Consider the following 15,794-nt stretch of genomic DNA (forward strand, 5'->3'; position numbering starts at 1 on the left):
ACACAGCCTCAAGCACTAACTCCAGAAGTAAACTCAGAATCGTGAAGTGTCAGTTCTCAAGTTGCTCCTGGGATATTTGGATTTTCTTGGAAATAAGAGACTTGTAGGAAAGAAATAGCATTTCTGCTTAACCATACCTGGGCTTCCCTGGTGACTCAGTGGTAAAGAATCTGCCTGCCACTGCAGGAGACACAGGTTCGATCCCGGGTAAGGAAGATTCCCTGAAGAAGGAAATGGTAACTCACTCAAGTGTTCTTGCCTGGGAAATCCCATGGACAGAGGAGCCTGGCAGGCTACAGTCCACGGGGTGGCAAAGAGTCGAACACAACTTAGTGACTAAACAATAACAATAACCACAGCCATGTCTTCCTTTCTCCCACTTGCGTGCAGATTTGAAAAAGGACGCATCTACACATTCATTGGAGAAGTCGTCGTCTCTGTGAATCCCTACAAGTCGCTGAACATTTATGGGAGAGACACAATCGAGCAGTACAAGGGGCGTGAGCTGTACGAGAGACCCCCGCATCTTTTTGCCATTGCTGACGCTGCTTACAAGGCTATGAAGAGGCGATCGAAAGACACTTGCATTGTGATATCAGGTATTTAAGGAGATCCCTGTGCTCCCAATGTCAACACGTATTTAATTTATTTGGGTTCTCAAATGTCCAAATGATTAACTAGATATTCTTTGAAGTTAAAAGCTTAAATAATTTTGTAGGAGAAAGAAATGTAACCAACATTAAATGCCAGATCATCTCTGTCGTTCTGACCGTCCACCAGTCTCAGTTCATTTACACGTTATATATTACGTTTGGAAGGACTTCTGGTCAATTTTGTAGACTGAGCTGACGTGGGAAATTCGTCCTCTCATCTCAGATGCATAGAACTACTGGATAAAGATGTAACAAAGTTATAATCAGAGAATGAAACCAGGAAGATGACATCCTAAGGTCCTATCAAAAAGAAAGAATGAACTCCAGGTCAGACTGGTGAACAGGATGGAGCTGGTGTCAAGGGACATACAGAGGCATGGGGGCTGGAAATGGGCTCAGAGTTGGGGGCTGGAGCTAGAAAAGCCTGCGGGAGGATAAACAGGTGCCAGACCCTGGGTGCCCAAGAACAGGAGCCGAGCTCTCTGTGTAAAACTGGGCACTTCAAGGAATCATGTGAGTGAGTTGGAAATAAGAAAATACCTGCCCGCTGGCCCAGGGTGGCCTTTCCCAAACTGTGGGACTTCCTCTCGATGCTCATAACACCTCATATTCGCGTGAGTGGCTTTTATACTTTAAAAACCCTTTTGCGATCTGTATTCCATTTTGGTTGTCAGCTCTGCTCTCTGATCGGAACATAGGACAGCTGTGTTTCTACTTCACAGATGAGAGTATTGAGGGTCAGAGAAGCGAGGCAGCTTAGTGTTGGTGCTATTGCTGCTGCTGCTGCTGCTGCTAAGTCGCTTCAGTCGTGTTCGATTCTGTGCGACCCCATCCATAGATGGCAGAGTTATATTCTGGGACAGCCTTTATTAAAACAAAATTTGAAGGCAATATTGCCTGATTGTAAAAAGGGGGCAGGAGGGAGGCAGTTTTATAAATGTTTAAAGTGAAAGCAGGAAGTCTCTTTCTAATCCCTGTGAACAATAACACCTGTGTAACACCTGTGAACAATAAAGTGTTTATCCTTTTTTTTTTCTTCAGTACTACACAGCATGTGGGATCTTAGTTCCCTGACCGGGGATCAAACCCATGCCCCTTGCATTGGAAGAGTAGAGTCTTTAACCACTGGATCTCCAGGAAGTCCCAAAAGCACTTCTCGTTTTATACATTTTCTCTGTGTGTGCAAATACATATAGTCACGCATGCATCTTAATTATAAATATATATTATAGAATTATGTTATCACTGCTATTACATAACTTGTTTCTCCATTTAACAATGTGTAGTGGATATCTTTTCACTGGAAAACCTATAGAAGTAGTACAGTCTCTGAGAAATATTGTTTTTGTGTAGGATGACATTGAATAGTTGAACCATAATTTATTTACCCAATGCTCTAATAATGGGCATATTACTTGCAGATTTTAGTGATACTACATAGAATAGCCTGCAGAAACAGCCTTAAAACCTTTGAAGATTATCATTTGATTATATTTGTATTTTTAGTATTTCTAGAGTATAAATTTCTGCACGTGGAATTTTGGGTCACAGGGGATAAACATTTAAAAATCTGGGCAGATAAGTATAAACTTATCCCTTCTCCCCTCCTTATGTGAGTTGTCCTGCTTTTTCTGTGACACCATATGTTTGGAGCTTGCGCTTTTGTTTTTCACTAAAATTGATGTAATTAAAGAAAATTTCATCCCCATTAAAATTTTTAAAAAAACTCTGCTGTAGCAAAAACAGTTACATGAATTTCACTGTAGCCACTGTTTGTCACTTGTTTCTTTTCCACTGGACTTCAGAGTCACCGCCAAGTACTAAGACTTTAAGGGATTACTGTGCCACATTTTACCCCTTGATATTTTTTACATGTGTTAGTTTGCTTCTACAGTAGTTTTAAATTTTTTACCATGTTCAGATCCATTAGAACCAATCCCATATCAAGATAGAATGAAATAACTCAAAAAAAAGAACAGAAACATAAAAGATTTCAAATGAATTACATAAAACCTTGACAAATGCTGACTTCCCTGGGAGGTCCAATGGCTAAGACTCCACGCTCCCAGTGCAGGGGGCTCGGGTTCCGTCCCTGGTCAGAGGACTAGATCCCACATGCTGCGACTAAGAGACAGCACAGTCAAATAAATAAAAATAAATATTTTTCAAAAAACTTTACGAATGTATGGATACCAAGGGGAAAAAGGGGGTGTGATGGATGGAAGATCAGGATTGACATATATATACTACTATGAATAAAATAGATAACTAATGAGAATCTTCTGTACAGCCCAGGGCAACTCTGCTCAGTGCTCTGTGGTGACCTAAAAGGGAAGGAAATCTAAAAAAGAGATGATATATGTGTCCATGTAGCTGATTCACTTTGCTGTACAGTAGAAATTAACAGAACCTTGTAAAGCAACGATACTCCAATTTTTTTTTTTTAATTTTTAAATTCTCCCCCTAGGGGAAAGCGGAGCCGGTAAAACAGAAGCCAGTAAGTACATCATGCAGTACATTGCAGCCATCACCAACCCCAGTCAGAGAGCAGAGATTGAAAGGTAAGGGCCGTCTAAGCATGCGGGAAAATTCTCACTGGAGCCTCATTTGCTATACAGACTGGACTAGGTTAGGCCTACACTCTGATATGCATTGGGCATTTACTGATGGTTAAACTACTTTGATTCTCTTCCTGCAGATCTCTGTGCTTTTATTTTTTAATAACTTGGGTTATCTTTACTTTTACATTTTATGTATTCATTCGGGGATGCACTAGGACTTTGTTGCTGTGCACAGGTTTTCTCTGGTTGTGGCAAGAGGGGGCTCCTCTCCAGGTGTGGCGCGCAGGCTTCTCGTTGCGGTGGCTGCTCTCGTTGTGAGGCACAGGCTTGGTAGTTGTGGCACATGGACCTGGTTGCCCCACGGCATGTGGAATCCTCCCGGACCAGGGATCGAACCTGTGTCCCCCTGCACTGGCAGGCAGGTTCTTACCACTGAACCACCAGGGAAGTCCTCTCTGTACCTTCATTTATATCCTTCCATTTCCATATTTCTTTTTGATCGAAAGATACTGCTAAGGTAATTCCAGTCTGCAGCTGCTGCCTTCAGTGTTATATGTGCTCAGCAAAGATGTAATAGTCTCCTGGGAGTTTGTATTGTTCAAGTACGCACAGGTTTCTTGCTCTTTCTACAAGCATCTTTTCTACACTGTGCTCTACTTTCCCTAGACTGAAAGGGGGCTCTGGGAGGCAGATGCATGCTGCCCAACTCTGTGACAACCAGAACCTTGGTATTAGCAGTTCCGAATAGGATTCATACCACATTGTTCTCCACTCACCGCAAGATGAGTGGTGAAGCTGGTGTGCACTGACCCAGCATTCAGTAGAGTGTTTGGTACATGCTCTTTACTTAGTAAATATTAAGGAGTAAAGGGATGGGGTTTTTTTTGTTTTGTTTTTAGAAAGTTGGCTCTAAAGCAACATGACTTTCTTATGTGGTGTGGACTTTCTGAAGAGAAAAAGAGCAACTTTCTAAAGTTGGTACTTTGGGACTCCCCTGGAAGTCTAGTGGTTAAGACTTCACCTTCCAATGCAGGGAATGTGGGTTTGATCCTGGTTGGGGAGCTAAGATCTTACATGCCTCCTGGCCACAAAACCAAGATATAAAACAGAAGCAGTATTGTAACAAATGCAATAAAGATTTTTTAAATGGTCCACATTAAAAAAAAAAAAAATCCAAAGTTGCTAGTTTGAAACTCAGTATTTATTTACAGGACAGTCGCACTCTGTATACACGTCTCAGCCTTCAGTTTTATGGGTAGAGAAAAAGGAAGCTGTGTTGGTACAAAAGAAGAGAATTTGGACTAGACTACCCTACATGGGCTTTCTTCTCTCATTGTAACTGGGCTCGATTGCCACATCAAAAGAGGTATCTTTCTTAGTAGCGATACAGCCCCAATTGTGATTCTGACTTTGCAACCTAATATGACAAGGACAAGGATATAAGTAAGTTTTTAGAATTTCCTTAGAATCTCAGGAGAGTAACTGGCTGAGAACTAAATTTTAGTTTGTTTTAAGAGTTAATTTCTAAGCCCAGTTGGTACAGTAAAGTAAGGCATGTTTACATTTACTGGCCTTTTAAGAGCATATCTGACTGTAGTTTATAAACACTTGTCTTTATTTACCATAGCAAAGCAGTTTCCCCTGCCCCACTTAAACGCCTACTTTCATTCGTGAGGAGTTAAGGTTGTAGGGTCACTTTTAAGTAGTGATGGGAGGTTATTTCAGTAATATGCCCATATAAGAGCAAGTATGTCAGTGAAATAGAAACTAAGACGAGACCTAGAATGAAGTTAAAATGTATCCATTGGGATAGAGAACTAGTGTTCATCAATAAAGACTGACTTAACATCTTTTGTAATTATCTTTATTTAAAAATTGTACCTGGAAGTAAAAGACTTAACTACCTGATACCAAAGAGAGATTCCATACAGCTCTAAACAAAATGATGAGCAGTTTCTAAACTAATCAAGACCACATTGATGATATATTAACCAGTGCAATAAATTTCACTAGGCTTTGTAAGCAAATACTTTAAAAAATGGAATCATTGTCCGTATCACCCATTCTTTTCAGAACATCTCTTTTTAATATTTTTATTTATGTAAATAAAATATGCTCATTTAATAGAAAAACTAAAAATTACATCATTGTGCAGAACATGAAAGTTCCCTGAAATTCCACCTACCTACCCCATTAACCTAGGTAACCATAGTGAAGTATGTTGTCCCTTCCAGATTTGTAAGCATTTAGTAAAACATGTCGGAGAAGGCAATGGCACCCCACTCCAGTACTCCTGCCTGGAAAATCCCATGGATGGAGGAGCCTGATAGGCTGCAGTCCATGGGGCCGCTGAAGGTTGGACACGACTGAGCGACTTCACTTTCACTTTTCACTTTCATGCACTGGAGAAGGAAATGGCAACCCACTCCAGTGTTCTTGCCTGGAGAATCCCAGGGATGGCAGAGCCTGGTGGGCTGCCGTCTATAGGGTCGCACAGAGTCGGACATGACTGGGGTGACTTAGCAGCAGCAGCAGCAGCAGTAAAACATGTGCGTGCACACATACACACACAACAAAGATCATACTATTTTGTAATACATATTATTTTGCAACTTAATTTCTCATTCATTAATATATTCTGGACCTCTTTCTAGGTAAGTATATATTGTACTAGGAAACAAAAATTTATCTTCATCCATCCCTCTTCATGGACATTTCTTTTGTTTAAAGGTCCAAACAATGCTACAGTCAGCTTCTCTGTAGACATATTTGCATGTCTTTTCATGAAATCTAGTTTCTTAAAACGTCCAGTCTTTGAAATTTCTCTCAGTGACTTTCCTTTATCTGTGTTAAAGAGTGAAGAATATGTTGCTTAAGTCTAACTGTGTCCTGGAAGCTTTTGGAAACGCCAAAACCAACCGCAATGACAACTCAAGCAGGTTTGGAAAATACATGGATATCAATTTTGATTTCAAGGGAGACCCAATTGGTGGACACATCAATAACTACTTATTGGAGAAGGTAAAATGTGCTTGGTTTCTGAGGGTCATGTTTGCAAATGCTGAATTTTTGAGGGGGAGCACTAGAATTGCGTTTTCAAATTGAGTTATAATTCATGTACAATATTAGTTTCAGGTATACAATGCAGTGATTCAGTGATTTTATATATTATAAAATAATGGCCTCACTAAGACCAATTACCGTCCATCACCATGCAAACTTATTACAGTGTCAATGACTATATTCCCTGTGTGTACATCACCTCCGCATTTGTAACTGGTAGTTTGTACTTCTCAATACCCTCCACCTATTTCACCCATCCCTCCCCGAACACCATCCTGTCTGACAACCACTGTTTGTTCTCTGTATGTGTGATTGTAGAATTTCTTTTACTGCTCCAAAGTAGCTTTTAATCCTCTTCTCCATCCCTTCCTGCCCCTCAGTTACTGTTCTGTGACATTAATGTTCTCCTTCATTGTTCTCTTATTAGCATTACAATGTCAAGTTGGGAAAAGTTATAGCATTTGTAGATAATGATTTAGGTGTGTGTGTGAAGGGAGGTGATTGAACATGTGCAAACTTTGGGGTGAGGGTTAGCAAAAACCCATCTAGGATTAATCGCTTCTACTCTTTTTACACATCCTCCCATGTTTGTATTTTAATTAATTTGAAATCTCCTTTCTTCCAGTTTCTATTTGTTCACTGCCTTATAGTAACATATATATATGTATATTTATATAGTAATATAGTACTTTGTGGTTTTATAGCCTAATTGTGAGGCATACTACATTTGGTCTGTGAAAACTTTGAGTATGTTTTTATCTGCCATATAAGTGAAAGATCCAATTTGTAGAAGAGTCCAGTCAAAACTTTCCTCTTGGGACTGCTAGAGAGGCTGTGTCCTAACTAATCTGGAGTACATTTGCCTGGTTACAGCAGTTAAGGTTGAGCTTGACCAAGTTAATTTGCTGCCTTGAACTGTACTCAGAGATGAACTGACCTACCTTCTCAGTTAAGGGCTTTCCATCCCAGTCATACCATAGCAACCTTTATGGCAGCAGAATGCAGTCTTAACCTTCATTTTTGTTTGTGAAGCTGAAGGCAGACTGTTCAGGAAACAGTGTTTTATCAGAGTCAGTTGGAAAAGGACAGGAAATGCCAGTTATTATCAGTCTGTTTGTTTTTTTTCCCAAAATGTTTCATGCCTTCACTTTATGTACATATTCAGGCAAAAGAATCCCCTTACATTTTGAGTCCTCTCTTAAGAGCAATCTTTTTGAAACCCTCTCGAGCAGAGGAATCTGTGGATGGATCTTGTTCGCCTGCCTGACTTCAGTCCAGGATGTAAGGTGGTGCTTTTGGAAATACCAGCAGATCCTCAGGAAGGGAATGCTGAGAGTATTCCTCCCTAAACATTCCTTCCTATTCTCCCCACTGCCAATTCCCTCCCCCTGAAAATTCCATCTTTAGGCTCCAGGTTTTAAAAAACATCAAAATAGCTTCATTTTCGGAAAGTTTAAGAAAGAATTATCGAAAGATTGCACAGAAAGCTCCATGGGTTGGTCCCATCCTTGGGGTCCTTACGACCTTTCAGGGCAGTGCTGGTACAGGGTTCTCTGGGAGAGTGGCTTTCATTTTGTTTTAGCAGTACAATCGCAGGTTTTAATGCGTTTCTTTTTTCCCCCCTTAGTCTCGAGTTATTGTGCAACAGCCAGGAGAAAGGAGCTTTCATTCTTTCTATCAGGTTAGTAAGCCCTCGCGCAGATAATCGTCCATTTGTTAAGGCGTGCACGAAATGAAATGGATTTTTACTTTGGGGACCCTCCCCTGCCTTGTGCCTCCCTCGCCTCCGTCGGCCCGCGACACGTCACACACATGGGCACGCGTGCATACACCCTCCCCCACGGGGCTCTTCAGGGACTTGAGGAGCATGACTGTTCTCAGAAGTTAGCAGGTAGTTAACCAACCGGACAACTGCCTCGGTTGAGCTTCCCTCTGTCTCTCTGCAGTGTAGTGACAGTTTAATGACCCTAAACGCTTTTGAAACGATACATTCTGAATATGGTAAATTAGTTTTATTTTTCAGTTGGAGCTATTGTTCCCATTTTGCAGCACTCCAGAGATGGGAATACAAATTCAGGTTATTTTTGTTTAAAAAAAAAAAAATCAATTTAAAAAACCTGATAGTTACATTTTTTTCAGTAAACCAAAGTGTGCAGTTTCACATAGAGAATTTCAACATAGTGCCTTCTGAAATTCATGTTCTATCGAGAAGGATGATGTGTATTGTGTCTGTGTTTTTGTTGATAATTCACCATGTTTTCAATAAACTAGTTTTCTGCCAAATAGAGGAGTTCTGTTATTTCAAGAACCCGTGACTGGGATTTGCCTGGTGGTCCAGTGGCTAAGACACCAATGCAGGGGACCCAGGTTCAATCCCCGGTCAGGGAACTAGATCCCCCATGCCACCACTAAGGACCGATGCAACTAAATTAATAACTTAAATTTTTTTTTTTTTTTAAAAGAACTTGTAACTTTTTCTGCACTTGAGTGAAAGTTAAAATTTGTCTTTGTCCAATACTATAGTCCTGGCTACCCAATTGTCCTGTCCTGGGATTGGAGTTTGAGGAGGAAAAGCTGTTTGTTTCCAGTATGATTCAACATATGACTAGCTGCTGATGCCTTTTAGATTGAAGGCAGTATTGACTTTTTCTGAATTCGAAACACAACTGCACACTGTCTAGATAACAAGGTTGATAAGCACATGACTGCCATAGAGCACTGGCTCCCAGTTCACAAACAGCTACAGTCCAAGCAAGAACCTTTCATGCCAGCTATGTTGGGAAAGGGCTAAGAACTTTTAAGTAATTTTCCTTCTGACTATGTATAACATTCTCCATCTCTGATGATGTTGAAGCCATTTCCCCTCGAGATAAAAAATAAATCTTCAAAGCCAGAGGACCTGAATGAATTAACCCAGAAGATGAAAAACAGCTAGTTTACCATTAAGTTTGGAGTAAGAAAATGGCAACCCAATCTAGTCTTCTTGCCTAAAAAATTCCATGGACAGAGGAGCCTGGTGGGCTGCAGTCCATGGGGTCTCAAAGAGTCGGACGTGACTGAGGGACTGAGTGCCAGTAAGTTAGAATACATGGTATATTGGGTTCAGTGGGTATATTGATAGCTTATTTTTATTTCGATGTTTTTCAGCTGCTGCAAGGAGGTTCGGACCAGATGCTACGTTCTCTGCACCTCCAGAAATCCTTGTCATCCTACAGCTACATCCATGTTGGAGCCCAGCTAAAGGTAAGCGTTTCCTTTTTGAGATGATTCAGATATAGAATCAAAGAATCAGAAGGGACATTAATTAATTATCGGTTTCAGCCTGCCACCTTAAGGCAAATGAATGACTCTTTTATTCTATTTTTAAAATTCTCTAGGACAGAGATTCAATGTATTATTGATGCAACAACTTTGCTTAATAACCCATTACTATATTTTATCACCATCTGACAGGAAAGAAGTTTTTCTCTTGTGATCTTGTGGGGTTTTTTGTTTTTAATTTTTAATCCCATTCCTTTTATTTTGACCCTCTAAAAACATTGTTACAAGTAGGAAATCCACTGCAAAAGAAGTAGGATATGATTTGGCCAAAGGCAAGTTGTTATAACAAAAGAAAGCTGAAAAGCACTGTGGTTGAAAAATATCAAAGATCGCCATTCATTCGTTTTTCAAATCATGATTTTGATGAAATAGTTTTGTGATCCTTGGAGCATTTCTATTCAGCTTTCACATTTTCCCCCCCTTCCCTTGCATATAAAGCCCTTGCACACACGTAACACCGATCCTTTTGCCCTTTGGTTTCTAATTCGTGTTCTGCTATACATCTAACTTCTGCTAGCCAATTTGTAGCTAATCCTAATAATATAGTGATTTGCCAATGGTAGGTTATAAAAGAGTAATTATAGTTTCATTGGGGAAGGTGTATAAATACATGAAATAAGATCCGAAGGGAAATAGACCAGGGTTTACTTGTTTACTCTGGGTATATAAAGTTATACATACTTGGGTTCTTCTGCTTTTTCCATATTTAATATTTCTTCTATAATTAAAGATGCATTGCATTTGTAGTTTGGGGAGAAAATAAAACACTTTATAAAAGGAAAGAATCCAAGATGTGGGAAGCATGTCTTTTTTTCAAATTCTTTGCAATTCATCTTAAGCTAATTATACCTGTATTAGTGGTTTTAGCGATATTTTTATTATCACACATATAAATAAATGATATTTAGGGTTTTGCAATCAGTTTTCCATTGTTTGACATTTAAGTTGCACAAGTTTTATACTTTTATCGTCATCCAAGAACAGGATGTTTGGCTGAAAATTAATTGGAAGCAAGCAAACAACAGAGGGCAACACCCCAACTTTTTTGAGAATAGGTCAGAGGTACTTCAAAATGTATAAAGGACTGTAAAATCAACACTTAAAAGAACAGTGACTGAAAATATTCTTTTTAAATCAAATTGTCTCGTTGACCTAGTGACTCTTGACTGGGTCATGTAAAGCACCCACAAAAAGCAAATATTAAATGAACATTAAGTCTTTTCTTCAACACTAAATTTACCTTAGGTTCCCTTTTCATCAACAATTTTCATTCCTATTCCTTCCCTTCCTTTTTTTTCTGCCCAATAAAAACCAAGAAGTAATATATGATCATAGTCAAAACCTAAAATAAAGATGAACCAAAAGGAAATTAAAATATACTAAAGCTCACCTTTCAGAGATAATTATTGGTAACAGCAGTATATATATGTATATATTTATATATGGAATCATACAATAAATCCTAATTAAGTAAACCTTTTATTAAATTATAATATAATCATTAATATCTTTCTATGTAAACAAATATAAATTAATAGAACAGTTTTAATAACTATGAAGTATTACTCTCTATGTTTCATAACTTAGCCATCCTAAAATGTAGGACTCATGTACAATTAAGATACTGTGGGTTACAGGTAAGACCCAATTAAAAGTCTCCAAAAACAATAAGGAACTTGATTATATCATAACAAGAAGCCCTAGGATGGGGCAGTTCCAGAGTTGGTTAATTGAGTGCCTTAACAATGTCAGTAAGAGACCCAGATGCTTGTTTGTTTCTCCAACTTACAGTTTTGCCATCCTCACTGGATTTGGCTGGTCTGCTTAAGCTGATTTTCCTCATGGTCCCAAAATGGCAGTGGCAATTCCAGCAGTCACGGGCAGAGAAAATGCTCCTGGCCACAACCCTTGATAAGCTAGGGAAGCCTCATGTCTTATGGGCCAGAATGGCTTCTCATGCCCATGACTGACCAATCACTTGGTTAGGGGAAAAAGATCCCTGTGATTAGTTTAGACCAATGAAGATTTACCTCCTAAGGTGAGGGGAAACCAGTCCTGAAGAACACATGCCCTTGGCGAGGGGTGAACAAATCAGAGTTTCATCAGTAGGAAAGAAGTAGGGCTGGAAAATGCCCCTTGGGTAGGCAGCCGACAGTTCCCCTCAGTAGGACATGTAGACTTCCTGTCTGGTTTCTCTGCAGTTTCAACACTGTTGCGGCTTTTGATAATAATAATCTGATAGTTGGACGCTTTCACTGTGCTAGGAACTGTGGTTCAGTTGCTAAGTTGTGTCCGACTCTTTGCAACCCGGTGGACTGCAGCATGCCAGGCTTCCCTGTACTTCACTATGTCCTGGAGTTTTTCAAATTCATGTCCACTGAGTCAGTAATGCTACCTACCTATCTCATTTTCTTCCATCTTCTTCTGCTTTTGTCTTCGATCTTTCCCAGCATCAGGGTCTTGGGAAAGACTGAAGGCAAGACCCGTATATAAAGGGAGTTGCTGTATGTACATTCTCATTTCCTTCTCCAATAGCCATGTAAGAAAGGTACCATTATGCCCTTTGTCCCCATGAGGAAATTGAGCCTCAACAAAGTTAAGCGTCTTAGAGAGTTGGAATGGGGAAGAGTTTGCCTGGTTGAGTCCTGGAATTAAAGGAACACGTGCTCATCAGGCAGAGGGGACCCCTTCCTCTGATCTTCCTTAGCAGGTGAGCATCAGGCCAGGTCTCTGTGTCCCAGCCAAGGCAGAAACTCACCGAGGAAAGATCGGACTCCCCGCAGCCACTGCTTTGGAAAAACTCCTAAGATGGGCAGTTACCGTTGCTTTACTGTGAATTTTATTGACACCCTTGTATTTCCAATGGGCTACAGATCAAGGCAAGCAATTAGTCTTTGAACCCTTGTCTTAGTCTAGTTGGGTTGCTACAACAAAAATACCATAAGCATATGAGAAATGTTGATTTCTCATAACTCCGGAGGCTGGGGAGCCCAAGATCAAGGCCCCAGCAGAGTCTGTGTCCACTTTGTGGTTCAAGGGTGGTGCCTTCTTGCCATGGCCTCACAGGGCAGAAGGACCAGGGATCTGTCAGCTTAAAAAGATGCACAACATGAGAATTGTGAGTTAAGTTCTATCTGGGCAAAATGAGGACCGCCTCCCAGGAGATAGCTCTGAGAAGCTGCTCCGAGGAGGTAGTAGGGGAAGGTCAGTATCTTACAAAAGGTTTTCTGCTGGTCACGAGGAGCTGATGTCACCATGAAGGGTTTTAGTGCTTCTCTTTGATGTGAGGAGATGCAACGATTGGGATCATGAAATCAGCTCCTGAAAATAACTATGTAAAGACCTGTTCCACCAGTTTCCCTGGAGCATAAGGTGCCCCATCCCTGTTGTCCACCCTGAACTCCCTTCAGGGCATGGCAGAGGTCAACAGCTGCAGCTGCGCAGAGTTCAGTCCGCACAGAGGCAGATGGCAGAGGCCCTCCCTTGGCAAGCACCAATTTCTCATTGACAGACCTCTGGGGTCTCTTTTCTAAGGGTACCCATCCGAACATGAGGGCTTCATCTCCAAGACCTGATCACCTCCCAGAGGCTCCATCCCTAACACCATCACCTTGAAGGCTAAGATTTCAACATATGAACTTGAGTGTGAGGTACTCAAGGTGCTCAAGTAGCGGCCTGTGTGTGTGCTAAGTCCTTTCAGTCATGTCCAACTCTTTGTGACCCCATGGACTGTAGCCCACCAAGCTCCTCCATCCTTGGGATTCTCTAGGCAAGAATACTGGAATGGGTTGGCATGCCCTCTTCCAGGGGATCTTCCCAACCCAGGGACTGAACCCATGTGTCTTATGTCTCCTGCATTAGCAGGCGGGTTCTTTACCACTAGCACCGCCTGGGGAGCTCCCAGGAAACTCGGGGGAGAGATATAAACATTCCTTCTACAGGAACCCTCTTGTACAGCGAGAATCTCTGACATCCTGAATGCTTACAGAATGCTTGAAAAAGTGAGGTCATATTCCCGGACCGTTTCCCAGCTAGCCAAATGATCGAGGCAGGCCACTTGGCTTTTGGGGATGGGGTGGGGAGTGTTCTTCCTCACCTTTGAAGTAGGAAGCCTGGCCAAACCAGCGTGGGAGCGTTGTTCCCAGCCTGGACAAGACTAATTGTGGAACCAAAAGCCACAGACGACAATAGCTAGGCATGTGTCTCGGAGGCTCCTTCAGTCAGAGTTTCCACTTGTGGTCTCACATCTCATGCCACTTCCTCCACTCATCCCAGAGCTTCTCTGAGCCAACTCAGGACTTGCTCCTTCACTGAAGCTTCCAGAGAAGTGCCTGGTGCTTATTATGAGAGACGGCGGCTCTCACACAGAAGTGGGCCTTGTGGGTGTTGCCTTATATCGCTACCCCTGAAATCATTGTATTTTCTCTGGATGCTCCCCATCCCTTCAATGACTTCCTCCAAAGGCATCAGGACCTTGGCTACACTTAAATTTAGTCTCCTGGTTTTGTATGTTAGTGTTCAAATGAAATGTCTGTGACCTCGGTTTCCTGTTTTCATTCCCAGTCGTCTATCAATGATGCTGCAGAATTCAAAGTAGTAGCCGATGCCATGAAAGTAATTGGCTTCAAACCCGAGGAGATTCAAACAGCGTATAAAATCTTGGCTGCTATTCTTCACTTGGTGAGTGGGGACGCCTTTCTGAAGTTATTGCCTCCCTGTGGAGCTCGGATGTTCTTTCAGAAGGTTTGGGGTTTTGTAAAAAAGTAATTTATGTAGAGAAAATTTCTCTGACATGTTGAAGAAATTATTGTATCTGTAGTTTCCTCCACCATTTTATAATAGTATGAGGGATTTTCCAAGCCACTGTAGGTTTTGAGACTGTGGCTTTCGTTCACTGTCTTCTTGATATGTTAGGCTTTGGACTGGTTATTTTCAAAGGTAAAGGAATTCAGCAGTGATGTGACCACCCATGAAGTAAGCTCAAATCTTTTGAACAGAGTCAACTTCTAATGGCATTTGAACCAGAATCACAGAGCTAGATTTTATTGTCTCATTTTATAGATTGGAAATGAATGACTGGCTTAAAAGTACCCCCCACCCCACCCCCAAAAAAGCACAGCCAGTTCATTGCAGCCAGTACCATGGGCCACCCTGGCCACTTCAGCACAAGTTATGTTCCACACATCACATTAAACTTAGAAGTAAAGAACTGTCAGTGGGAGTCTTTTCATTACTGTCTGTATTTATTAGAGATCTTGAAAGCATAATGAACCTGTGGCCTCCTGGTGAATGAGTGACAACATGAATGCAAATCTGGAATAAAAATGACTTTTCACTTTCCTGTGGAGAGAGTAACCCTAAGGGAATCAGAAATGCACAGGACCTGGGACTTCCCTGGTGGTCCAGAGCCCGCCTGCCAATGTAGGGGACATGGGTTCCAGCCCTGGTCCAGGAAAATCCCAGATGCGCGGGGCACCTAAGCTCGTGCACCACAGGTGCTGAGGCTGCGTTCGAGAGCCCATGCTCCCCAATAAGAGAAGCCACCGCAGTGAGAAGCACGCACCCCGCAACGAAGAGTAGCCCCCGCTCCCTGCAACTGGAGAAAGCCCACACGCAGCAACAAAGACTCAGTGGAGGGCTCCCCCGCAAGAAAAAAAAGAAAGAAATGCTCGGGACCTATATGAAAACTGTTATAAAGCCGCATGTAAACAATCTCTTAAATAAATGTTTATGAGTGGGAAGACTTTAACATTCTAAATTATTTCGTTGTTTCAACTAGTTTATAAATACGGTGTGACAATAATGCTTCAGTATCAAAAGAAGAATTTCTTTTTTCAGTTGACATAATGATTCTAGAACTTACTAGAACAATAAGCATATACTAAAAGTGAATAAAATGTGTTAAAGGAGAATAGTAGGGTAGGGGGAGCTGGGGGAAAGAGACACAACTAATTCCAGCCGTTTAAAATGATAGTAAAAGCCGCAGTGCTTTAAAACTTGCTGCATAAGTTCAGCGCCAGATTAATCAACAGACTAGTTCATGTGCTGGACACTTGGTAACTGGCTAATATTTATTGTCTGGAAAGAGTAACATATAAATAGACTCAAAAAATTGGTGGAAATTAATGTGTAATAAAGGTTATATTTCAAATCAGGAGGAAAAGCTTAGACTATTCAGTTGATGGTGTTGGAGCAA

At 41.2% G+C, this 15,794-nt stretch overlaps 1 protein-coding gene across 1 annotated transcript in view; it reads left to right on the forward strand.

Moving 5' to 3' along the window:
- The window catches only part of MYO1D (myosin ID), a 356,856-nt gene that overhangs the window by 102,462 nt on the left and 238,600 nt on the right, over window positions 1–15,794 (forward strand). The window contains exons 2-7 of the mRNA XM_027519558.1: window positions 391–599; window positions 3,121–3,214; window positions 6,070–6,235; window positions 7,905–7,958; window positions 9,425–9,520; window positions 14,162–14,278. Of these exons, the coding sequence (XP_027375359.1) occupies window positions 391–599; window positions 3,121–3,214; window positions 6,070–6,235; window positions 7,905–7,958; window positions 9,425–9,520; window positions 14,162–14,278 (736 nt within the window). The remainder of the gene's footprint in view (window positions 1–390; window positions 600–3,120; window positions 3,215–6,069; window positions 6,236–7,904; window positions 7,959–9,424; window positions 9,521–14,161; window positions 14,279–15,794) is intronic.

Source organism: Bos indicus x Bos taurus, chromosome 19, assembly GCF_003369695.1.
Source record: "Bos indicus x Bos taurus breed Angus x Brahman F1 hybrid chromosome 19, Bos_hybrid_MaternalHap_v2.0, whole genome shotgun sequence".
Lineage (NCBI taxonomy): Eukaryota > Metazoa > Chordata > Mammalia > Artiodactyla > Bovidae > Bos > Bos indicus x Bos taurus.